The following is a 27,380-nucleotide window of genomic DNA, read 5'->3' on the forward strand; positions in this document are numbered from 1 at the left end:
ACACACTCTGGCCATATGAGGTTGAACATTGTCCTGCACCAAGAGGAACCCAGGGCCTACTGCACCAGTATAAAGTCTGACAGTAACCCGTCTCAGAATTTCATCCCTGTACCCAACAGCTGTCAGGGTACCGTTGGCTATGACATTGAAGTCTGTGTGACCCTCCGAGGATATGCCTGCCCCGACCATCAGTGACCCACTGCCAAGCCAGTCATGCTAGATGATGTTACAGGCAGCACAATGTTCACCACGGAGTCTCCAGACTCTTTCACGCCTGTCACATGTGCTCAGTGTGAACCTGCTCTCATCTGTGAAGAGAGTGGGGCGCCAATGGCGGACCTGCCAATTCTGGTGTTTTCTCGCAAATCCCAGTCGAGCTGCACAGTGCTGGGCTGTGAGCACAGGTTCCACTAGAGGACATCGGGCCGTCATCCCACCCTCATGGACTGTTTCTTACAGTTTGGTCAGAAACATGCACACCAGTAGCCTGCTGGAGGTCATTCTGTAGATGCTCTGGCAGTGCTCCTCAGGTTCCTCCTCGCACAAAGGAGCAGATACCAATCCTCATGTAATGGCTGGTCTCTCCTCCATGCTCTTGAGACCATGAAGGGCGATATAGCAAACCTTCTTGCGACCGCATGTATGAATGTATTATCCTGGAGGAAGTGGACTACCTGTGCAAGCTGATTGGGCTGCAGGTAACTCCTCGTGCTACCAGTGTTGACAAGGACACTAGCAGAACACAAGAATCAGTCAGGAAGGATAAGAAGACCACCAAATGCAAATCAGTAGTAAATCTTCATTGTGTTTATGGTCCCCGGTGCTGAGGGCGCAGGGGCCAAGAATGTGCCCTTTAAAAATCCCCTGACTCAACAGTTTCCTATGGTGTCTCTTTCAGTGCGGGGTTGCCGACTGAAGATGCAGTACAAATAAGACATTTTAATTAGTGAGTTTTAGATCTGCTGAATATGGATTTTTATTACCTTTGGACATAGCCAGGTTAGCTGTTCCCCCACACTTTGTCCTAAGCTACTGTCTCATGACTCCAGCTCCAAATTTAAAAGGCAAATATACACTGTCTGGCCAAAAATAAAGTCCCCACCTGGATTTCACTAAGCAAATAGGTAAGAGCCTTCCATTGGATAATTACTGCAGTGGTTAATATGTTTCATCTGGGAACAGGTTAACTGATGTGAATAGCTTCTCACTTCTTAAACAACCATGTTGGAAGACATATCCTGTGGTTATGGAAAAGACTTTGCTGTTTCAGTGGGTTCAACTTATTGGCCTGCATCAAGCAAAGGAAATGACGAAGGAGGTTGCTCAAACTACCAAAACTGAATTGAGAACTGTCCACTGGATTATTAAAACCTGGAAAGATAGTGGTGAACCATCATCTTCGAGGAAGATGTGGTCGGAAAAAAAAATCTTGAATAATCAAGATCAGAGATCACTGAAATGTTTTGTGTAATCAAATCATTAAAAAAAAAATCACCAGTAGAACTCAAAGCTTTGTTTAATAATGAAAGTAAGAGCATCTCCACACACACAATGTGAAGTGAACTCAAGGCATTGGGACTAAACAGCTGTGCAGCCTTAAGAAAACAACTTCAGTGAGATCAGTGAGACTAATCAGAAAAAAAAAATGCTAAGGGAGCATAAAGCTTGGATTCTGGAGCAATGGAAAAAAGTCATGTGGTCAGATGAGTCCAGATTTACCCTGTTTCAGAGTATCAGGCCGCATCAGGGTGAGCAGTGAGGTGGATGAAGTGATTCCTGGTACCTATTGTACAAGCCTGTGGGGACATTGTTTGATATCTGTCGTTGATTCAGTTAGCCAGGTCTAGGGTCAGCAACATTATGTGCCCAAAAAAATGAGGTCAGATGACTACCTGAATATACTGAACGATCAGGTTTTTCCATCAATGGATTTTTGCTTTCTGGCACAAGCATATTCCAAGATGAAATAGCGGCGATTCATCGGGCTCCAATTGTAAAAGAGTGGTTCAGACATGGATTGGCCACCGCAGAGTCCAGAATTTAACCCCACTGAGAACCTCTGGAATGTGGTGAACTTTACGCAGTGGCCCCACTCTCCCATCATCAATACAAGGTCTTGGTGAAAAATGAATGCAACTCTGGACATGAATGAATGTTGTGACATTTCATAAGCTTATCCAAATGATGCCACAGCAAATGCAGGCCATGACTGGATGTAAAGGTGGTTCAACCAAATATTAATATGTGACTTTTTTTTGGCCAAGCAGGGTATAAGTGGTATAAATCCTCAATCAATAACAATTTTACAGCATTGCAAATCCCTTGCAATATTGGTCGATTAGCCTAGATTTTAGTGTGAATGTGACGCATTCACAGTTGGTTAAAACCTTTGGGAATTTGAGACTCTTGAGGTAAGACCACCAGTGGAGGTAAGTGCCACCACTTCATTCACTCTTTAAGTATGGCTAAGTGAGGACCCAAATGCAGACACAAGTACAGGAAGCAGGAAATGGGGGGGGGGGGGGAGCAAGCTTTATAAAACAAAAACAGAACTAACACAAAAAACCAATGGATCCTAGACACAAAAGCTAGTCAAAAAGATAAAATGCAAAGTAGCAACTAAAAGGCTCAAAAAACAAAGTGCAAACACGTGAGGGAGAGCAAAGACTATATACAAAGGCACACTGATGAGGGGGCCAGGATCAAGTGAGGTGAAAAGGACAGGTAAGGTAATGAAGGGAAAAACACAGAGAGGGAAAAACAGGAGGAACTGAAAAGCAAGAAGATACACACAAGGGCATGGTTTCAAACTAAAACAGAAAACACAACAAAAAGACACTGAATTATCACACTTGTTGACAAAAATGCCCATAAGGACTTTAAATTACAGAGAGGATGCAAATGAAGTGAAGTCTAACATATTGTAATACGATTCAATGTAACTGTCAAGGAATATTACATAGCAGCCCGCAAGAAAACATTTGATTTACAGTAGTTGGATGGAGTGAAGCAGGCAGGCTGAAAAATGGTGTAGCTCCTCATGCATGCCCCTCCCCTTAAAGATACGATTTTAACGAAAAGAATGTTTCTGTCAAAGAAAAAAATGCTGCATTGTGTCATGAAAATGAAGGAGGGAATGTCCTGACAATGTAAACCTCTCATCTCAAACCTCAAATTTTGAGATAACTCAACCTGTCCGCGGCCTGGACCACTTGAGCTGAAGGGTCTTCAAGTTAGAACTGAAATCTAAAACTACTTCAGCAACACAACACATTCTACAACATGAAATATAGTTTGATACGACGATGAAGCAAACGGGGGGTTCTTAACTCATAAGTTGCCCACATGACAAAGCAGCCCAGACTCCCGCTGCAGCTATAAATCACTTTTTCATCAGTTGAAGAAAGAAAAATGAATAACTCATGCCAACAACTGCTCATTAAGCTCATTCACAGAGTTCTTACAGTAGGGCAGCGCACACAGAGTGGCATTTAAAAAGTCATTTCTAATTCCATTCAATGTAAAACCCGAGCTGTTGTTTGAACTCCGCCCCGTCCAATTTTCTTTGCGGTATTTCGGGCTTTGTGAGGGATAAAAGCAGCCTGTGAAAATGGATCAGGGATAATGGACCAGTTGGCTCACAGCGCCGGGCAGCGAGGAGAAAAACACATCGTTCCAAGTCCCTCCTCTCCAACTCAAATAGGGCCCCTGCTTTAACAGCACAGTTGCACTTGCCACAACATTAAATGCTCTTTATAGCTTACATATGAACAAATCTTGTGCCTTCCCTCTTTGGGCGCTCAGGGGCCGATGGATACTGTCAACATGAACACATCAGCCTTACTCAGGAGACGCTTTCTCGTTGGAAGCAGCAGCAGCTGTAGGTTCTGTTTCTTTGGCTTCCTATTAAAGCCACCCACAGGTCAGTTAGGGTCAGCAAGGACTGGTGGGACAGTGGTTAGGACGGGACCTCAGTCCAGCCCCACACAGCTGAACAGACACGCTGCCAAAACCAGGCTGGAGCTCAAGTTTTAACCCTCATATCCTGTTTTAAAAAATGGGCCACAGTAGCATCTCCCACTCCCTTCATCACTGTGGGATGAATTCTAGGAAGCTAAATTGCAGTGGTTTGTCTAGATGGGACATCAGAGGATCGAGTTTCAGCCAGGGTATATAATACTTCCAGAATACTCTGGTGTAACAAGAGCTAGAGAATCACACAGAAGTATTTAATTTAGTGTACTTATCAATGACTCATATTTCTGTGGCTGGTGTGTGTTGAGGTGACTCCACCTGTTTAGTAGATTAATCAGAGCAAACAAATGTTGTTTTCCCCCAAGTCAGACGTCAAAGGCTGCTGCGCTCAAAGCAGTACATGACTAACCTGCTTTAACAAAAAAAAACATGCTGTCATGTTGCACACTGACAAACTGCTGAATATGTTATACCAGATCACAGCTACTGTTAACCACCAAGATATCCTCTACTTACACAACACCTCCATATTCAGTTACTGTGTGTGGTTTGAAGCTGAAAACATTGAGAGAATGAAATTAAACACAAGTCCTGTACTTCAGTCCAATTTTGAGGGGCTTGTACTTGATTATTTTCATTTTCTGCCACTTTATACGTCCACTCCACCACATTTTGAAAGGCAAATATTGTACTTTTACTAGTGCTGGACAGTGCTATCAGTTACCAGTTACTGCTACATAAAGACTATTATTCAAGTACTGTTTGCTTGGGTGACTCTGTTTTGCAGAAGTTATAGTTTAACACGGTATTTTGGGGGATATTTTAACAACACTGAATGGCTCTGAGGGCTGAAATGATGACAATAAGTATGTCAGATTGTAATAATTTATCAGTACGCTGGCACCAATATAATATATAACGAGACACAGTCATTTCCTTCTCCTTTAGCTGTCACATGTGAATTGTACCAGTCCATAAAACATGCTACAATCAATACATTTTGCACATGATCAGTTCCTGCTTTTTTTGGTCTCGTGGGTCTTTTTCTGTATTCACCCACCATTGTTTTTGTTTGCAACACATTGTGATTGTGTTGTGAATTATGGATTCCAAAGTCCACGATATAAAAATGTAAATGTACTTGTACCTTTGCAGAAGAGCGCTGCCAGGCTTGACCTGCTCTCCTGTGTGAAAGAGAAGTAAGCCAAGAAGAATAAGTTAAATATGTTTGGATATAAACACTTCTAATTGCCAAGAAGAAATTAAAACCTGGTGGTACCCTAGTGGTAAGTGAGCAACAGGGGTTGGACCAAAACACAGAAGAAAGGCGAGGCAGTGTGTGTGTGTGTGTGTGTGTGCGTGCGTGCGTGTGTGCGCCCTACTTTCCAGCATGACTACATTTGCATTTTCATTTTTGCGTGAACTGTCCTTTAAATGCTTTCTCTCGTTACCAGTTAACATCAGATGGAGCAAATGTACCAGTTACCGACATTACTTACACACTGTATATCTCTGAGCTCTGGCGTGTGGAGGTGCATGTTATTTTGTTGTATGTGTGCAAGAGTGCAATTTCATTCAGCCTGACAAGTTGTGGCAAGACGCTTGGTGTGGCACTGCAAATACGCCTACGCCGTGTGTGTTGGTTTGTTGCCCTTATATGTAAGTGTGTCCTTGTGTAAATGTGTGTGTACAAGTTGAGACATGGGCATCTAAAGACAGCCTGTTTACCCACAGCCGTGTTGAGCAACAGCTCAGAGGTGTGTGTGTGTGTGTGTGTGTGTGTGTGTGTGTGTGTGTGTGTGTGTGTGTGTGTGTGTGTGTGTGTGTGAACGAGTGGAGAGTTTCCTCCCTGAGGCCCGAGGCGGCTTCAGAGAAGAAGAACCTCTGTCAGCGTGTGTCACGGCAGACAAGTCTGACTCACAAGTCTATCAGAGAGGCTGAAGGCACTTTTAGCACCGGCCAGTTCCGTAATCATTTTTACAGTCTGTCTCTGACTCTGATTTCACTTTGGATCACTGAGCTGAAAAGTGGAAAAATGTGAGGAATTTTCTGTGCTTTTCTGTTGCTATTTGGTGGGACTGATCCAGACCCCTCCAGTCCTTCATGTAACTGTAAAGTATGGCTTGAAACTGTCAATGTGCTCCTCTGCTGTCAGATGACGAACAGCAGTTTGGAGATTTGACAGGAGCTGGAAACTACAAATGGACACGCAGACGTTAATCCTAACATGGCTGCCCACTTCACATGACACACTTGGGCCAGGAGGGAAGAGAGCGAGGATGGACACGTCACTCAGGGAGAAAGAGGTCTGTCTCCCAGAGTTCAAAGGTCGGCACTTTGTTGAAGAGGTAACGTCAGACTGAGGATGGAAAAAATAAGATGCTGATGTTGTGGACAGACATGGATAATGAAACTGAGTCACTTTGAATGATGAAGAATGAATCTGAGATGGAAGAAGGAGAAAGTTGGACACTGTGGTGTGACTCAGCACCCAGACAAACTGAAATTGGTTTCTGTGCAGGTCCTTCTCACCGGGGAAGCTCAACAAGTGTGAATCACAGCAGGAAGAAACACATGGACAGCAGTTTATCTATCTATCTAGGTCAATCTACAATATCACTGTACTATTTGTTCAGCCTTTTCTTCTATTTAGCATTTATAAGCATTATATAAACAATTAAAATCCCACATTATGCTAATTTTCAGGTCCATACTTATATTTTGGATGTCTGCTTAAATGTTCACATCCTCTAATCTTCAAATTGTTTATTTACCATTGCTGCAGCACCTCAATTCACCCTCTGTCTGAAGGCTCAGTTTTAGTGCCTCATGCTGTTAATGAGCGTATGCGGCACTAGCTTTTGCGGTATGGCTCTTGTCGGCAGCTTTTTGGCCAGATTAAGCATGTTGGTGAGGCCAGTTGGTGGGATAAATCACAATAATTGGCTACTCAACTAAGCAAATCAGTGTATGAGAAAAGAACATTTCACCCATTTAGTGCAGTTTCTCCTTGTTCATTTTTTTTTGCCTCTTTACTTGTTTTATAATCAAAAAGATAGGGAATGTCCCTTTCTACAATATGGGACTTTCAATCTATCAATTTTAACACGTTCTAATGTAGTTGTAAGCAGATATAAGATATATTGTTTCTTAATATATGTGTATGTGTAACTATAACTCCTCTTGTGAAAGAAGTATTCATTACTGTATACAGTGAGACTGTAACAGCATCGTCTGCAGCTATGGGTGATAAATGTGAGATGACGTTAAATGCTTGACTAGCAGTGAAAATTTAGCAAGATTGCAAAGTTATTGAGACTTGTTATACTTAATTTGCGATCATAAGCTTATATTACCTTTTGTCTTTTCCACCACATGAGCTACTGGTTATACAAGTTTAAACCAGCCTTTTCCCTCTCTGGTACATTGTATAAACTCTTCATGAATTCTTTTTAACAAACTGTGAAATGTGACAAGGCAATATACAATATTTGTTATTCTTATGATTATTCACAAAACAATAAACAATCATGAAACTGGGACGTTGCAAATAATTTTACACCTCCCGACATGATTTATACGTGTATGTGTGTGATTACTTAATACATGCTTAAATATAAATGCACAAATTTGGACGATTATAATTACATCTTTCCTTTAGATATTCAGTAATACTATTAATACTTACTGTATGTCATATGACAATATCTGACATCTATTGCAATATACAGTGTCATATCATAATAACGATATAACATCCAATAATCCCTAATGTTCATATTATAACAGTTGAAACTCATGAATAATGAAGCATAAGTAAGGTTGCCTCCAACACCTCTAGTCAGTGGATAGAGAACCACAATAAGGTTCATACAAACTGTTGAATACATGTTTGTTTTGTGTAATGAAGAAAAGTGATCAATTATAAGTTATTACTGTGTAAACACTTTAAATCTTTATGTCAAGCTTTCAAAATAATGTTTCATCACATTGGCTTAAGCCAAAGCATGTAAATATAAACTAGAGCTTATGTTTTACACACACACACACACGCACGCACGCACACACACACACACATGAACACACACACATACACACACACTGAAGCTGGGGGAATTCCTCAAATAACAGCCAGGCCAAAGCAGACATGGGTGGTCCATGCTTGTCATTATATCCCTGCAGGCTAGAAGGCAAAAACAAAGCACCATGGGAAACACAACCTTCCCTGGCGGAAGAGAACTAGAGCTGCTTCTGGTCTGGTCATGAACTGAAGAACACAAATCACTTGTGGATGGAAGTTTGGTTTCTAAACCAGCCAGAGAAGAAGCTATGTCGGTGAGGGGAGGCAACAACAGAGAGGAAGCACTTTGGTGGAAAAGTATTGTGGAGAATAAATCTCTCTGTCACGGTAGAGGAAGTCACAACTTGTTTGTTCTCCCTACAACGTGGACTGAATCACTTTAATTGCGGGGAAATAAATATTATGTTACTGAGCTGAGCTGACATGAAATTGTATTTGATTTTCTGCCATGAGCTACCTCTGCATGACAAACGCTCAAACCACAGTCCTGAACAAACACCCTGAGCAAACAGGCGGGGCAGAGAGTGGGACTTCAATCGATCAATCAATAAATCAGGCAATCACTCTTTATTTGTACGGTGCATATTTAGTAGAAAAAGTTAAAAATGGAGACCACAGATCACTATTATTATTAGAGTTAAACTCATATCTCAGTTAGCTGCTGTACCCCCCCAATTCAATTTGAAAAGTGTCATGCCATGACTGTTGTTGTGAATTTGTGCTATACAAATAAAGACTGACTGATTGATTGACAGAGGGCAGGGCCTTTTCTCTGCAAGTGCGGAGATGAATGCGCCTCACTGGAGACAAATGGGACAAGAACCAGCTCTTATCTCTCCCTCCTCTACCCCTGCTGTGACCTCTCTCCTCTTCTTTGACTCGCTCACATGGCTCTGTTTGAGCATGGTCCCACCTGTGACCACTGTGCACCTTGTTTAGTCAATAAATCACAATGAGAATCGACACGCAGTCACAAAGACACAGATTGTATCTCTGTCCATATTCATTTTTCTCAGGGTGGTAACTGTTGACACTCCGACTCCCGCCCTGGTATTTGACAGATCTGTGACCCATGTGCACCAACCATATCTAAACCAGCGACAGACTATTGACTGTTTGCACACACAGATGAATTTTTCACTGATGTCTCATGCGTCTAAACTATCTCTAGCAGAATATAGATCCACATATTTACAGATAAAGATCAATACATTACATCTGCATCACTGAGCATGTCAGTAAACACAGTCTGACTGTTACACATTAAACAAAACTCCCATTCTCATGTTTACCCACTGACTGTTCACACAAAGAATTGAGGAAGTTGAAATGTCAGAGGAAGCGGTGTGCAGGTGAATCACTGATTACAGCTAAGGGTAGATGGGCAGCTAACATGCAAGGCCAACAGCTGTGGCGCCTCAGGGAGGTGTCACTGAGAATGTCACAGAGTGTGTACGCTACAGTGAACACAGCAACTGATCAGAGGCAATGATTTAGAGCTGCTGAAATGGTGGAATTCATGTGAACACCAGCTTTTCACCTCAAGACATACATGCTTTGTCATGAGCAGGGGTACAGCTTATAAAAATACAAAAGATCAAAGTGGTGCTAATTACACTGGAGCACAGTGGAGGGCAAATGTCTGCAAATAATTTAAAGTTTTCTAGTTTTCAATCGAAACAAGCTGAATTGTTTTGTTTCTAGTCCAACAAAATGGGATTTTTAAAGAAAAACATTTGAGCAGGACGTTTATGATGTCCCAGATCTTACATTTTCAAATAAAAACCAAAAAAAAGTTACCTACTTGCAAAAATCCAATCCTGACAACCACAAAAATATAATCAGCTATTGATCAATTAATGCAAATGCCTCTCTTTACCTGTTGTTATTATCAATATTTCCTGTGAATTTCTGTTTTTTTTTAATTTATTAACTTTTCATTTCTTTCTTTAAAAGTACATTCAAAAAAGTACAATTAAAAGAGCACGAAGTGTAACAAGAAAGTCACAGGATTTATTTCCAATGGGGTTGTTTAAGTTTTTGGTGAAGTGTGTGTGTGTGTGTGTGTGTGTGTGTGTGTGTGTGTGTGTGTGTGTGTGTGTGTGTGTGTGTGTGTGTGTGTGTTTGCGTGTGTGTGTACGTGAGTGTGTGTGTGTGTGTGTGTGTCAGCATGGCATTAGTAGCATATAAAATCTATCTATAAAAAATAAAAGTTTTGGCCACACTTGTTCTCAACGGAGCCTCCATCTGCCACTGCCACTCTGCGTCTAGGTCATAAATCCTGGCAGCATGTTTTCTATGTACTTAGGGAGTCTACACAAGCGGCACTACTGGGCCTAGACTTCCTGGTCCTCAACAGCCCTCTTAGACTTTTCCCATAGCAGATTGCACCTATGGGACATTAGTATTCAACTGTTAAGTAACCAAGAATTGATTCCATCTTAGTTAGTTTAGCTAACACATTAAAAATCCTTCTAATTGATTTGCAAAGTACCGCTGAGGCTGATGGGAGTGTTATGGGTTTTAAGGGAAATACAGAGTTATAAGATTCTTGCAAATAGTTGTGTAGTTATACCAGATCATTTTCTTCACATTGGGTATTTGAGCTTTGTTACTTTAACCTTAATTTGCTGCTATGATATACCATTATTCACCAGATGACCCAGACTTTTTACACTAGACATTCTAGACCTAAATAATATAAGCTTGAAATGTTGCATTCTGCAGTCTGGATGGTATATTTAGAATCTGTCAGGCTCATCCATCATCAAGTCAAATCCTTTCCATAACTCTCTTTCAAACAGGCTGAGGAGAACAGGGCAGAGGAGTGCAGCTCACGGGAGTGTGCTGAACAAGCAGCCAGTGTTTGTGTGTACATTGTGCGAAAAGCAAACAGAGAATGTTCACCTATCTGCGAGCCGGAGAAGATTCATAAATTCAAGTCTTGAAGGAGAGTGTTGTGTGTGGAAACCACAGTGACGTCCTCGCAGGCTCAAAACAACCTCTCTGCCTCGCTGTGGTTTGTTTACATTGAGAGCTATTCCAGACAGCGTGTGCACACACCAGCGTGCACACCTCGAGGAAATACTGAAAACACAGACTTGAAAAATTGGTCATGGGAGTGAAATGACTGTACTTCTGACTGTCTGTTTGTTTCAGAACCTCTAATACACACACACACACACACACACACACACACACATACACACACCTGTTTTGATCCCACTCTTTTCTTTTCCCAACCTAGCTTGCTTAGCAGCGTTTTATGAATGCAGTGAGACTGAGCCAGAGAGTTCTAAAGATCAGGAATGTGTGTGTGTGTGCGTGTAGCATGGGTGTGTGTGTGTGTGTGTGTGTGTGTGTGTGTGTGTGTGTGTGTGAGTGTGTGTGTGTGTGTGCGTGCATTACCGCATCTATGCATTCAAACATGTTTGTCTCCTCGTGTTTTGGCCGTGTGTGTTTTTGCAGGAAATGAATGATTGTCCTGTGGGGGGAAGGTTGATGGAGCACTAAAGTATGTCTTCCCCCCCTCTGCGTCTGCCTGAAGCCTCCTGAGATCTTGGAGCTCTCAGGAATATAATCCTGATTGCAGAACTACTCAATCAACTCCAACGTAATTGAGGTGGCTGCTTAGTCAAATGGTAACGGTGTCTGTTTCTATAATGTCTCGCATCTACCACCCATAAATGTAAAGGCCATAGGTTTGAGATACAGTGTCAAAGTAACATTACTGGTTAAATGAGAATGTTAAAACAGGTATGCAGCAGGACAGCCATCCCCATAATGACTGATTGCAGTGTTTTCAAAGAATAATTAATCTCCCTGAAGCTGTGATGTATGAGAACAGGTGGACAAAGCATTAACTGAGTCTTGTCAAAATATGACTTTTTCTTGTTTGTATGTTAAAAACATCTGTCTGTAGAATGTTTTGAATGTTATATATTCTATATTTCTGTATGATTGTTTTAAGTTATGTGTTTGTTGTATGTCTGCAACTGTATGATTGTGTTCCAACCTGTCATGGCCAGGAAACTACCGAAATTGAATGAATTCAATTTTTAGGATTTTTTGTTGTCAGGATTGTCAGTTTATCAGGAGAATAAGTTTAGAGTGCCTGCATGTTCTAATAAGAATCCATATGTAGTGTATCAATACGTGTATTGCAAGAGGAAGAGGTACAGCATATCTTGTAGATAGTTTGTCCACCCCTAATGCTGATGATTAGCAGGTTTTTTATGGTTATCACCATCTTATATATAATTAAGTAGCCTGGCATATATTATATATATATTTATATATAAATACAATTAATTTTGCAGGTGTTTAATTATAAATCAAACTACATGATATCAGCAAAATTATGAAAGTCCTCATCTGGGGACTGCTAGTATGGCATAGAATTATATTTAAAAAGTTCAACATATCCACATTGAGCAATGTCAGGGCTACTTTGAAGAATCAACAGAAAAGTTTGCAACATAAATACCATCTATTTTAAGAAATAGCCCTTTATAACTTCTCACACTGTAACATGGATTCAGCAAATGTTGTATTTGTATTGTATTTGGGTAGAGACAAAAAGAGATAAGAGAGAAAATGTATGTTGTTTTTTGTCAAATTGCGATGAACTGAAGTGTATAGAAGAATATATATGTGATCAAACGTGTAAAATACCAGAACAGTTCCAGCGTGGTCCTTTTGGTCTCGATTTGTCCCTCCCTGAGGCTGCAACTGAACATCTTTGTATTGTTGTGCTCACAGACATGCAAACACACTCAACATCCCACTATCTTTTATCATCTGCATAAAATCTGCAAACTAACCTTTGAATGCCTGAGCATCAACATGATGGGCTCCTTAAGATGGACGTGATTGCAACTGAACACACCTGAAGTGGTAAATGCCAGTAAAACGTCCTGCACTGCTTCCTGTTGCGGCTTCATACAATAACACAGAGTAGGGAAAAGATTTCTCAGCAAACAGAATTACAGCAGTACAAGCTTAGCAGGCATGTGATCAAGTAGATCCTAAAAACAAAGGCAAATAGAGTTATCTTAGTTTTTATGAGAACTGAGAAAACAAAAAAAAAACATCACACATGATTTCCTGGCAATCTGTGGTCATCACCATGGAGAACTGGTGGACCATCAAAGATACAATCAACTGCTTCAGACTCACAGTCAGCTCTGTGCAGCTCTGCAGCTCTTATATGAGCTCTGATTTCTCTCTTGGCAGAGCTGCTAACATATGAACAGAGAGCGACCATCTGTGGAGGAAACTAACAAGGATTCAGTCCTCTCTTGTCTGCCTGTTCAGCTGTCAGCAGCACTCAGGTCTGCTTTGTCTGCCGCTTGTGTGTGTGTGTGTGTGCGTGTGTGTCAGTGCGTGTATGTGTGTTTGTGTGTGGTGTGTGTAGTGTTCCCACCCATCTCCACCCAGTCCTGAAATACACCAGGCAGACACAGAGTCACACAGGCCTTATGAAAAATAAATATAGTGATCCTTTAATTACCCCTTTAGTGAATAAATACTTTCTGAACAAAAACAAACTGCTCTTTTTTGAATAAATGAAACAATACAAGGATGGTGATTGATTTATGACACAGCAGGAGTACCTATGATTACCATTCTGAATAACTTTATCTGGATAACTTCCCAGATTAAAAGATGTTCTCAGATTTACTCAGCACTGTTATCCATGCGTAATCATCTTGCAGTCCTGAATTGAGCTCAAGTTCTTAGTAAATCATGTTAACATAAATAATCTAGGTGGAAAATGAAGCAAATATTCAACGTTATGCAGATGATGTAGTTTTGTATATCACTTCACAAAATGTCTGCACGTAATGTTTTGCCATCTCAGCTAACTCAGCTGAAGCTTTTGCTGAATGCAAACAAAAGTAATCAGGTTTTAGTTCCAACTAAACTGCAGTGAAGAAAATGGTACTTATGTGGGACTTTAGGGTGAGGTGAGCCCAGATATTAATGGTTGTTATGCTGTTTATGAAGGGAACTTACAGCATCGTGAGTCGCAGGAGTATGACATAAGCAGTGTTGCAGACCACCTACTCTGTTCAGAGATGGTCATTCCAGATTGACATCGATGGATTCGTTCACTCGTCTTTAAACCATCTGTCTTTTCTGGCCAAGATGTTTACAATGTTGTCCTCAAAGCAATGTTTATCTCCTTAAAATGTACATGGATAGCAGAGTCTTGACCTGAGGAGTTGGTCCTCCAGTGTTTTTCCATTTGCTTATGGAGGGGTTGTTTTGTTTCCAGTGTACAAACCTGTTTGGCCCTGGCTGCATTGAACAGCATAAACTACATTACTCTGTTTATGCCTGAGCTTTTTGTCCTTAGGGTGGCCAAGATTCTGCCTTAGTGTGTTGCTGGGTTTGAAGTGAACCTTGATATGATTTTGTAAAAAAATTATTAATTAGAATGGCCAACGTAGTTCTGTAGAAATCACATTTGAAAAGACTAAAAAAAATGTCAGACGTGATTTAGTAAAGTCCTGTTGAAAGGCCTACAAAAAGGCGGACGTGATTTGGGGAAGTCAAATTGGAAGGACTACAGAAGTGCTGGACCAGATTTGAAGAAGTCAAGTTCAAGCATGGATTTAAAAGCGTGACCGTGATTTGGGTTAACCACTTTGACTTGGATTTAAAATGGTGGATGTGGGGGCGTCAGGGTAGTCAACTGAGCAAACTGTGCAGGATTTAAACAGGGACAATGGTTACAGCACGGTGGGCCTGTGCACAAGACAGCACCAAGCGGACCAGTGACAGACTGTTTTGAAAAGGTAGTGGTGCAACCACGGGACACATATCTAATGTTATAGCAAGGTCATTAACAATTAGTTTCGGACAAAGCACTCATGAGAAACGCTCAGTATTAGTATGTCCACATGGATGGATGTGTATGTGTGTTTGGGAGTGTGTACATGCAGGTTAGTAAAAGGACAGAATTTGAGTAGGCGCTCAGCAAAGCAGCAAAAAGAGAATAACACAACAGCCAGTTGTTCAGTCAGAGGTCAGCAAGTGAACTCAGGTTGATTTACTGTCCGTTGATCCCACAGGAACGTGACACATTGTAGTCATACACGGCAGCAAAACTAACACAGGCTATCAACTGAGCGCAAACTAGCTAATAGAGAGCGGCAACACAAATAGACAGCATAGAGCAAGTTACATCATAGGTAGGACTGGGATAAGCACCACACTAAAACTATTTGTCTCTGCCCAAACAAAAAAATCTTATTTGGGTCAATGGTGCAACTATCGTGCGACCCATCCAACTCTAAAATTCATCTAATTTGGATGAAGGAATGGTTCCATCTCCTCCTGAAGAGGAAATGTTCTTCCCTCTGCAGGCAGTTAGTGATGGCGAGGTCCCTGCTGTCTGCAGAAGGAGGCAGTGAGTGAAGGGCTATGTTGTCCTGTTAATAAAGGGAATAGGGAACATTAGGACAAATACAAAAAATGAAAGCAGTCCCCTAGGTGCAATTTATCAGACTGTTGGGGCACTGGCACAGTTTCTTTGTTCTTAGGCTCTGCTGATCTTGTTTCTGATGGCTGACTCTGTCGCTGTACTGAGATCTACTACTGACATCTGTTCAGGAGTTACTGCGGAATTCATGTAGGACGTCCATCTCCAGTTGGGTGAGCTCACCCACTTCTCTTGTATGTCCAGAAATACTGTGTTGTTGATTTCCTTATTTCTCCAGGTGAGACCTCCTGTTCATATTTGCGCCTTACTTAAATCTCTGGCTATTGACCGCCTCCTTCCAGTACAGTGAAGGTTTCTACAACAGAAGCATGGCTGTGCCATGGCCTCACCAGTGTCCCCAGTAGTGGCCAACGTCTACATTGAAGAAGTTGAGAGTAGAGCTTTGATTACCCTCACAGGAACTGCTCTTAGCCACTGGTTCAGTGAAAGTGAAAGCCATGGCAGAATTGAGGACAACAAGGAAACATCTTGGCCAAAGACGGTTTGAACAAGGAGCAAAAGAATCCATCTACATCAAGCCGGTGACATTATTTATTGTCCAACTGCAATGCAAATGCCCTCCGCAAACAGCTCAACAACCATTCACATCTGGGCTCAGCTGGCCCTAACATCCCACATGAGTGCTGGTTGGGTCAACGACTCACAAGTGGCCTTAACAATTTTGAAACTCGGAGCTCACCCGTGTCCTTTGAAACTCTGTGAGGGAACTCCCACACATAGTTTAAAGCCTGCAACTCCCTTCCAGTTAGTTAAAGAAGCGTCACAGATGAGAGGTGAAACGTCTTCAAGTAACTGAAACACTATACAGCACTTAGAGTTGGCATTGTGTTTCTGCAAACCACACCATGTTGTCATATTTCTGTACATTGCAACTTTAAGTTTCTTTAGCTTCAACTTTCAGTTTTATGTTACAGTAAAGTTGAGTTTATTATCTGTTTTGGTTTGGCCCAAAATGACTTGGATATAGTGAGAGGAAGATCATATTCTGGCTTACCTGGTTCTGTCACAACAAATACAGCTGGAAAATGTCTTGTTAAAAAAATATCTAGAGGTTTAAGAAAACAAAAAAACAAGTGCTGTCTCCAGCCGCTGTCTCTGGGTTGGCAGTTATTTGGATTAGGTTAGAGATTACAGAGATTAGACTTTTATTTCAACACAAAAGATCATTATTTCTTTGAAGCCATAAGATGGCTGCTGTCTATGGTTTACTGCCACAAGACTGTGGTGACGTGTTATCCTAAATTACAATCTCTCTGCATGTTTTTCATCATAGTGTGCTGAGATTAATTTACCAATTAAAGACACTCAAAAACACTTACACTGTTTTGTAATCTAGAATTGGCTGACTATTTTTGCCCATGCATTGACGAGGTTATTGGTATGTTATCATCTCAAATGCCATTCTGGATGAATGTTACATCAGAATAGGACACATTCCTGGACACATTATCGCAGATCTTCATATTTTCTTCTCAAGTGAGTTTGAATCAAGCTTCTTGTCAAAAATGTCTTTATTTTGTCACCACGAACATGGCTGGGGATTGTCCCAAGGTCTGCTAAAGAATATCCAGTGGTTTCATACCTACACATCACCAACTGGATACACTGGAAGCCTTCTCAGCAGTAACTCCACAACCTCCCAAAATGTATGGCAGACATATTGCAGAAATGTAAATATAGTGTACTACTGGTTCCACATACTGGTTTGCATAAACGTTAAAACACTGGGCTGGGATTGTCCCGCTGGTGCTTTGGAAAGCCTTGCAGTCCTTAAAAAAAAAAAAGGAATTGACAAATATTGTGATAAATAATAATCCTAAGTGCTCTGAGGAGGTTTTTTTGCTCTACTCTAAGCGCTCTGAGAAGAGGGCGCACGCCGCTGTCGGTTGTACATGGAAGTGATCCAGATCATGAGGGCTAGACCGGATCCAGGTGGGGGGAAAAAAGCCTGGCAGGATCATTAAGAGGGGAGCTCTCCACTGGAGAGCGCACAGACACATGTACACACTGACACACAGCACAGCACAGCACAGCAGAGCGGAGCTGAGCGGAGCTGAGCGGAGGAGCTCGCATCCACACCGCCGACACACTGTGTGTTTTTGCGCGTTCTGCTGCGCTTTGTTTCGGTTTTTTTTTTTTTTTTTTAAAGTATATTTTATTCTTCACTTCGATGTCAAGTCTGACGATGGTTTCTCTCTTAAAGTTTGAGTAAACTGTTTCACTCCGGTTGGGAATATCCTTTGGGATTTTAAGGTGGACGCTTCACGACGCGCAGGTACAGTAACGTAAGGTTTAAAGAAATAAGGGCTGAATTGAAATCACTGTGTGGAGCTCCGTCCACAGCGTCCGCATATATTCTGATGACTCCCCCTCTTCACTTCACAGCTTGCAGAGATCGTCCAGAGAGACTTCGCCCAGGATTATTTCTTTTCGACGCGTCAGCGCACAGCGGCGACTCGAAGCGCTTCGAGAAGAAGAACTCCGAACGTCCGGGCTGTTTTTTTTTTTTTTTATTATTTTGTTTTCTTTTTTAAACTCGTCCCGTCCCAGAAATGGTGGGGCACCTACATTTACAAGCGATGGATGATAGCCTGAAAGGAAAGAACCGGGAAGGGCTGCTCGACAGTCCGGATTCGGGGTTACCCCCAAGTCCCAGCCCGCCCTTCTGCTCGCTCTCTCCGGGTCTGATCGAGTCGCGCTCCGGCAGCTGCACGACGCCCGTCGAAAGCCATCATGGATATTATAGAAAGGAGAGCAGAGAAGGCAAACTGGTGAGGAACATTTCTCTGAATTTACTGCATGATTTGAACAATATTGCAACCTGTGAGGCTGTTGTGTGTCCAGAATCATTTGTCAGGCAGTCGCCTCCCCCGACATGCGGGGTTAGTGGACTGAAGAAAACGAGCCGCGGTGATGACGCTGCTGTGAGCATTGTAGTGTTCAGCCAGAGAGAGATTTCACTTCAGACCCACTCACACATCTGGAAGCTCTCTCTCTCTCTCTCTCTCTCTCTCTCTCTCTCCCCCTCTTACATTTAAACTGAAGACACCACCAACACTCAATAACCCTCAAAATTGTCTTCTTTTCCACTCTGGTGCATCAGGGTCACCAGGGTCAGTGAGCTGGTTACACCCAGTAAGGTTTCTAAACTGGGGTCCAGGGACTCCCAGGGGGTCCTTGCCAAGGACTCCCAGGGGCTCCCAGCAAGAAGACAGAAAGTCTTCCAGGACCGTGTTTCCACCTGCAGATCCACCTCTGAATGTTCTGTACAGTGGCATCAACAAATCGAAACAGAGTCTTCAGCAATCAGCAGTGAAAACATGTTTGTCTTCATAACAGTTGTAGCTATCTGCCGTAATTCTATCTCAGGTCATAACTCAGCATGGAAACCAGCCAAGTCCACAAACAAAACGGAACTATTAATGAAAACATATGGCCAAGCTGTTGTAGCCAAAAGTCTTTATTAATAGTAAATATTATGTTGTTTTGATAAACCTTTAGGAACTTTTCACTCTTTAATTATTTCTTGGAAACTTTAAATATCTACAGGATAGATAAGAGAAAATAGAATTATTGTATCTGTCTACAACAATCAGTAACTTTATGACAGCATTACAAGTCAGTTATGTCAAACATTCTCACTAACTCACCTGTCATTGTTACTGAGGTTGTAATGTTGCTTTGTTAAGATCAATATAGACTTACTAATGTTTTATTAACCTTTAGCCCTTTGCAGCTGGAATGAGCACTACGTGTGGACAAAATCTGAGGTTATTTTGACCATATTTAAGTGATAAAGCTTTACCACTTAAATACGGTCATTTTGTCCAAAAGCTTACTTTAACACAGTTAAACACAATGTGTGTCTTTACTTTTTTTCCACATACTTGATAATGTTACATCTTATAAGGTCATTTTAATCTATTAACTAACACTTATTACAAGGAGGTGTTACATAATAATCAAATCTTAAAGGTGATTTATTTCCAGTCAAACGTTTAAAGGGGCTGCTCAACCAGCCAGTGCACCCCGAGGCATTATGAGAGCTTAAATAATAAGTCCTAATACTGCTTTGTCCTCAGTTAAATAACATGTTACTTCATGCAGAATATAGCTCACGGAAGTTAATGATAATTGCCAAGTCCAGTTTTATGGCAGATCCTTCAGTGACATAACAGGGCTGATATGATTGAAAATCATTTCCAGTTTGCTCTCGGTTTGCAGACATGTCTGCGCAGGTTACGGTGGCTTTCACAGTTTGAGAAGGAGGCCTTGGAAATGCAGCGTTTGCAGGGCGCCGGTTAGCTCGGTTGGTAGCTCGGGTGTCCCATGTACAGAGGCTTTGTCCTGGTCGCAGAGTCTTGGCCTGTGGCCCTCTGCTGCACGTCAGGCTGCTGCTGCTGCTGTGGGCCCACCCGTGTGTGGAAAGAATAAAACTTCTCGATCTGGAGCTTTTAGACGTCTGTGAGCTTGACAAGTGGACGCATATATGTCCTCCATTTTTTTTTCTTTCCTCTTTCCAAATCTATTTTTGTGTTGTTTTTGTGTGGCACCAAAGAACAATCCTCAAGTTCTATTTCGGGTTGCAGGGGGTTGTTAGAGTGGGAGCAGCTCGCTGCATATGTGTTTGATGACCTCTCACTTCTAAATTAAACATGGATAAACACTTAGACAGTCTGTTTTCAAACCTGGGTCAAATTTAAACAGACGTGTGATGATACATTTTATACTTGATGTTAGACGTAGAGTTGAGAAGCATTAAAAAGTGTGCTCATGTAATGTGTAACAGGTTGTGTCCCGGTGAAGGGTACCGTTCAAGTGTCGGTGGATTAGACTTGGGGACACACAGGAGACAGATCTCATGACTTCTTCTAAATCTGCCTTGCTGATGCTCTCACATTAACACAAACTTAAGATATAAAGTCAGAGGCTTCCAGTTGGGAAAGGTGTGTTTGAGTAGGCGTTTGTCTCTGCAGCCTCACATTGTGCATTGTACATTGTGTGGGTCTCTCAGCTGCAGACTATTTTCTTTACCTTGGCAGAAATGAGCTTGCAGGGGGATTCATGCACTGTGTGCACACTGGGGGATCCACTGCCTGGAGCTGACCTGTCCTCCATTCACCAGTGTTTGCTTCGCACAAGTTGCCAGAGCGCAATACCTGGAACGCGCTCCATGCCGAAGCGGCGGAGGAAAGTCAAATCAAGTGTTTTATTTTAGGTCAAGAAGCAGCAGAGACTGAAGGCCTGCAGATTTTCAGCCCTGTGTGGTGAAACTGGCAGCTGCACCATTTAGACAGTGTGTGTATGCGTATGTTTGCGCGTGTGTGTGGTGATGATCATGGTCTGGAGGTAAGACGAGCTCCACACGGTGCTCTGCGGTGCCCTTGGCCTGTTCTTGCTCGTCTCCTGTAGTGGCATGTGCGCTTCACTGCGGCCAAACCGCAGCATGTGACAGCAGCCTCCTGTGTAATGTGAGAGTAGCTGGAGTTGTGGTCGGAGTGTCATTTGATTCAGACCGGTCACTGTTTAGACACACAGTTATAACCTTGCTTCAGCGTGTGACAGTGTTTCTGATTGGAGCCGCCGAGAGGTCAAAGGTCAGGGCTAAAACAAACACGGTTCATACGGTTAGATGTGGATCATGAGGTAAGCCCAACGCGTCTGGTGTTGTAGCTACACTGCCGAGAACAGAACAAACTCTGTAAACGGATCCTTTGAAAATCAGTGTTCTCATGAGGCCCACAGTAATGTGTTTGTCCAGACACTGCAGGTGAACAGAGTAAAACATTCAATTCACAGAAATCACCATGAAACTTCCCCCATCAATTATTTACTTCAAGACAAATATTTTTCATGTTAAAGTTTTCAGAACTGTTATGTTCAGATTTGGAAATGAGGCATTATTTAGTTAAAAATTCATTAATTAGCATCCATTTCCAGAGCCGTGTTTCATGTCGTTGACATCATAGAGTCAAAGGCTTTTGTCGGAATAGAATATTATATAAATCAGGCTTTGACTGAAAACCTTCAGAATATAGATAATATGAATAAAACTGGAACGTTTGGTGTACTAAATGCTGATTTATGGCTCAGAGTCTGAGATAAACACTCAACTTAAGAAAACAGCCCTTAGATTTGTGAACTTCTTGTAAATTTTTTAGACAAAAAAAAAAAAGGTGAATGGGGAAAGTATCATGACTTCTAGATAACTCAATGAAACAAATTGCTTTGAAACAAAGAGGTATTATCTAATTAAGTGTGTACTGATTTGCATGAGTGTCTGCAACAGAATCTAAACTAAAATAAACACTTAAATGTGTATTGTGGGAATTTTCTCTCCACCAGTCTGAAAGACAAGGTATGAGAGCATGAAAAAAAGTTAGGTTTTTACTCGCAGTGTCTTCGCTTAACAGGGTTCTTTAGATCATTCAGAAAACTTCAACAGATAGTAAGTTTGTGAAAAGGTAAACAGAAAGAATTTTTTTCTGCAACTTTTTTCACTAAAAAGTGTTTGAACCATTGATCAGACAAGAAAAAAGGAATCGATAATAAATGCTGATCGGAGGAGAAGATTAATTTGCCATCGATTATCAATCATGACAGTAAACTAAGAGTTTCAATGAATCGTGAAAATAATCACTGTTTTTACAGACCAAAACACTTGATCAAGAAATTAATCTACAAATAAATCAGTCACCAAAATACTGTTTGAAGCCCATGAACCTGTGATAGCAGCCTTCAGTTAAGTTTATTTTTATTTCTGTTTCATGTCAATATGTGTCCCCTCCCAGATGAGATTCTTGTAATCACCTCGTAAAAAATACATCATGAAATTGATCATTAACGGTGAAGTATAACTTAATCGTTGCAGGGAAAAACACAACTTAAAAGCATATTTTAAAAGAAGTCTAAAGTTAATTTCTTAATTTTGCATAAAATATCTTGTCTTGGAGCATTTTTCCTCATGCGGAACACTTTACTCCGGGTAACTTAATAGTTAACATGTTTTATATGTGAATAGCCAGTTGAATCTCTGTGCATCATCCATATTTACAAAATCATTAGCCGATGGTGCAGTAGAATACGAAATGAAACACATTTTCTAAATCAGCCAAACCACACATCAAATATATCCACATTTCTTCTTCCAGACGGTGTATAGCTTCTGCCATAACCGGTAAATACCAGATCTCAGCTGGGCACGGGAGATCTTTAAACGTGCCTTGACACTGTGCTTTCATTCATGTGTGTATTGGGTCAGCTGCGAAACAGCAGGTGAACCAGTGACCAGGTGAGGATGGACCCAAGGAAGAGAGAGGCCCTCAAATGTGCAAAGAAAAAACAATTCGCATACAAATCGATACATACAGTGAAGGCACTGTATTAATATATCGCATTTATAGTCTTGTTTAGGCTACCATCTAAGGTCACCTGCTCATCAGGGGTACTGACCTTTCAAACACAAACTCCCCTGAGACTCATAGCTGTGATTTTGGCTCTAAATCCTGTAGCACCAACATCTTTAGGGCTTTGTTCAACACACAGTATAGACAAGCTTTGTGAGGGTCGCACAGCTCCAGCCAGCTGTAGCTGCAGTGAGAACGAGATTCACCACCAACCCTTCACTTGGCTGGACCCACACGGTGTAATTATCTGAATTAGGATGTTGCCCTGCCTGCTGGATTTCTAGTCTAATTATTACTCCAGTAGGAGTCATTTTGACAAGGCACGTTCTCATCAGGGAACTTGTTTTCCTGCAGAGGGTGGGGACTGATGTGTTTTCACAACACGCTGGCATCTTTTACTGGAATTCCTTGAACGGACACGTTGGCAGGAGGGTTAGGAACGCCGCTGCATGGATATTTTCAGATTGTGAGTCTTGTGTTTCCTCTGCACAGCTGCCCTACCTGCTGCTGAACTCCACGGGAACTGACCCAAAGACTCGCATGCATCCTGTGTTCTTCGGAGAGAGCATCGAGGTCAACCCCAAACCAGAGCAGGAAATCAAGTAAGAGGGCTCTGACACCTAAAGGGAACACGGAGCCCAGTTCCTGCAATATTCTCTCGTCAACGCTGCCACCTTGTGTTAACTTTGAGGTGTGTTTGTTCTCCTTTCTAGGTGCAACTCGGAGGTCAAGTACGACTCCGACAAGCACTACCAGGACCAGGTTTACTGCACCCCCGTCCCCACGGCCACCTCCTTCAGTGAGACGGTGGTGGCGGTGCAAAACTGCACCTGGAGGAGCTACAAGTCTCAGGTGTACCTGGAGCCGCGGCAAAAGCCCATCAGCTACCGGAGCACCACCATCATCTACCCGAAACGTGCCAAGAACACTTACCGCACCACGCTCAACTACAACGCCACGGGCTCCCGCCGCTGGTTCGTCTCCACAGTGCAGCTGGAGTCCAGCGAGGACACGAGTCCCTGCATCATTTACACAGAGGATCTGTAGGGCTGCAGGCTGCTCATCTTCTTAGGATTTGGAGGACGAGGAGCTCAGGAAGGCTCCTGTGGAAAGAGAAATAAACTGGAGCCCCTCAGAAAAAAAAACAAACTTGTTCATCTTAACTAGCCATGGAGGGAACTCTGGGAATCCTTCAGTGTATTTAGACTTTCTACTGATGCAGTCTTTCAAAAGGGAGTCGGTCCTCTGGCAGTTTAAAGCTGCCCCTCAATGGTTGATGTCTTATTTAAAACACAAGCAGACAAATTGGTGGCCTTTGCTCTCCTTCAGGTTGGATTGTAACATTGGTGAAGGTGACTGTCGGATTGTCTGTGTACATAGAGAAAAGTCAAGATGGTGCGTGTCATGGATTCTACGCCAATGCAAAGCTTTCTGACGTGCAGTTATTGCACTCGCATCGTCACAGTCCTCTCTGTGACGGGGTGGGAGGGGGATTTCAGTGCTGCATGTGAAATATTGGACCAAATATAGTTTGAACAGTTTATCTCTAACAGAACATGCTTTTAACAGTTTTAATTAACACACATTCAAACAGCGGCTTGTTTACTTCAGTAAGAACAAGAGTGTTTCTAGAATAAAGTCTGAAGTCTAATCAAAAGAGGGATGACAGCACAGAAGCAAAAGATGGCCTTGAGAATGTTTGAAAAAAAGAAAATATTTGAATACTTTGTTGGAGTTGAGGGTGCTTTGGTAAAGAGGTTCCTGTTTGGTTTCTAGGTGGTGCTGAAGAGCTGCAGCAATTATTAAGTTTGGGGGGAAAAAAACATCCTTAATTATTATTTGTAATGTAAAACCCAGTCAGCGGAATACATTTTGGCAGTGTATGTTCAGTCAGGTAGTTTCAACAAGAAATACAAATGTCAATGTATCTGTGTCTTGCAAAAAAACATTCAAGGCAAACACTTAATGGCCGGCCCGGCTGGGCTGGAGGTCAACACTTAGAAACCCAGTTCATTTGCTTTATCAGGATTGTGTGAGTGTAGGACCTCAACATCTGTAGTTAGAAAATGAACTTGTATGTTTTTAAGAAGAAAAAAAAGAAAAAACAAGACAATCGGTCAAGTGTTGGGACAATGTTTTACTAACTTCTCTGTCAAAACTGTCAAAATTGTACTAATTAGTTATTCATGTACAAAAAAAAAAGAATCTAATTTTCCAGAAGACAAACAGAAAAACAAGAACTCTTCTAAATCTGTAGGATCCCAAACTATTAATTATTTTTCATAATCTGAAGATGGTGGGACAAGTGACATTTGCAGACTTGCAGGAAGTCAGTTAGTTAAAGGAACTAACTACTGAAGCCCTGATAGGTTAGTGAAGAAAAAAGATTATCCCTGCAAAACATGTTTTTTTAGGGCTCGGGGCTCTTTTAAGGCTTCTGTACATCAGTCTCATTTTACAAGTTAACAATAAAACAGCAGGCGTTTGCATTTTGCCTGTGGTCCACCATTAAGATACGTTTTGGCCCCTCCAAACGAAACAGTTTGGGAGCCTCTGTCTAGTAAGGACTAAGTGTCAGAATCAGTGGTAGCATTCCAAATGGAAGCATGACTTCCAAAAAATTGACAATTTTATTTTGAAAGTAACGCTTTTAACTTAAGTACTTTGGTAGCTAATACTTCTGATTAGCAGTGAGTTAAATTGAGAAATATGTGCTTTTCAGTGTTGGTTTTAATGCAATATGTGATGCTAACATAGCTAACGTTATGTGGTCATTGAGTCTGACATTGCTATCATAATGTTCTTTCATTTGATTTTACTTTAGTGAAATTGAACTTTAAAATCTGCCCATGTGTAGAGTAAAATGTTTTTAACCAGGTTACATTTTAAGGCTCTCATGCTTCACTCATAACGATCCATGTGTGAGCGAGCTCACATCAGCTTTGTCTGTTTGTTTTGATCAGCTAGTTCATCAAAAAATCTCTTCTGAGCAACTAGTTTCTGCGCAAACCCCCTTTCATTAAGTCATGTGTTAATGTCCACCTAATAAACACACATTCAGGCTGTGAATATCCAGTGCAGCGCAGTGTTTCAGTTTGCTTCGACTGGCAAATTAAGCAGATTCTAATCCTAACATCATTTTCCCTGTCGGAGATCTAAAATTGAGTTTTTTTTCTCTTCTTTTTGTGTCAAGCGATTATATATTATTGAACGTGGCAAATATTGAAACTTCAGACTTTACCTCACATTTTTTTCATTGCCAGTTTTATTTTATTGCAAACGTGTATTTCAGACATTTCATTTATGATCTTTTGGCTTGCAGTCGCGTTGCTTTTAGAGTTTGAAACACTCTCCAGGTTCAAGTGGAATAGTTGGACAGACATGGAGGGCACAAAGCTGAGGTGATGCATCAGTAGTACGGTAAGATGCTGCTTTTTAATGAGGGAAGAGAACGTAGAAATAAGAGAAAAGAAAAATGATGAATGAGATGAGGATTTTGTTCAGAAGATGGAAGTTCTTGGGAGGATGATGAGGATTTCTGCTGCGGTTGATGGTCTGTGAAGCGTCAGAGAATGATGAGAGAAAGTCAGTGGGTGTCAAGTTTATGGAGGCTTTATGTAAGATACTTCTGTGTTTTCTAACACTTGACTTTGTTACTGTAAAATGTGTTCCTGTTGTATATGTGGCATCGAGGCACTTCATAATTCTTTATATTTTTGTACATCAGTCATCGTTCCTGTTCCGATCAAAAGAAATAATTTAAAAAAGATGTGTATCCTAACTGAATAAAAAAGCAATACCCAAACTCTTAATATGTTGTGATTTAATCTTTGCCTGACTAATACAAGTTTAGCGGTGTTGCTTTGAAAGAAAGGAAGAAGAAGAAGAAGAAGAAGAAGAAGAAGAAGAAGAAGAAGAAAAGGAAAAAGAACTCACTGCCAGCTGTCTCATTTTGATTTGCAGACTTTGTTACTTTTTTGTCTCAATGATTGTCTTTATTCTTAAACAAATATTCATCTTTGAATCTAAAAACGATCCATCATAATCAGTAAAATGACTGTCATTATTATACAATAGCAGTAAGACTAAATATAGAGACTAATTAATTCATTAATTAATAATTCTTTGTTCATTTGAGTTTGCCTTTGTTGTTTAGTCTGCACTGGTTTGTTACGTAAACTTTGTCAGCAATAAATTAAAAAAAAACAAACATTAAATGTAAATGTTCAGAAAACCCCCAGTTACTGACAGTATAAATGTGACAGATAGTGAAAACTAGAGTCTTGTTTTGTTTTGTTTTTCTTTATTTCTTTGCTTTGTGTTCGACAGTTGATGTATTTCTCAGTGTTGCCGGAGACGGACAGGTTTGCTCAGATGAACAGCAGTGAACTGATATGAAGCTGATTTA

General features: G+C 41.3%; 1 protein-coding gene across 1 annotated transcript; it reads left to right on the forward strand.

The window, feature by feature from the left end:
- Window positions 1-17,568: 17,568 nt before the first annotated feature.
- rflna (refilin A) lies at window positions 17,569-26,797 on the forward strand. Its single transcript, XM_037099402.1, has 4 exons — window positions 17,569-17,841; window positions 17,952-18,337; window positions 23,465-23,574; window positions 23,686-26,797. Exons 2-4 carry the CDS (start codon window positions 18,119-18,121, stop codon window positions 24,017-24,019), a joined length of 663 nt encoding a protein of 220 aa, XP_036955297.1. The 5' UTR covers window positions 17,569-17,841; window positions 17,952-18,118; the 3' UTR covers window positions 24,020-26,797.
- The last annotated feature ends 583 nt before the right edge of the window (window positions 26,798-27,380 follow it).

This window comes from Acanthopagrus latus, chromosome 5 (genome assembly GCF_904848185.1).
Source record: "Acanthopagrus latus isolate v.2019 chromosome 5, fAcaLat1.1, whole genome shotgun sequence".
NCBI lineage: Eukaryota > Metazoa > Chordata > Actinopteri > Spariformes > Sparidae > Acanthopagrus > Acanthopagrus latus.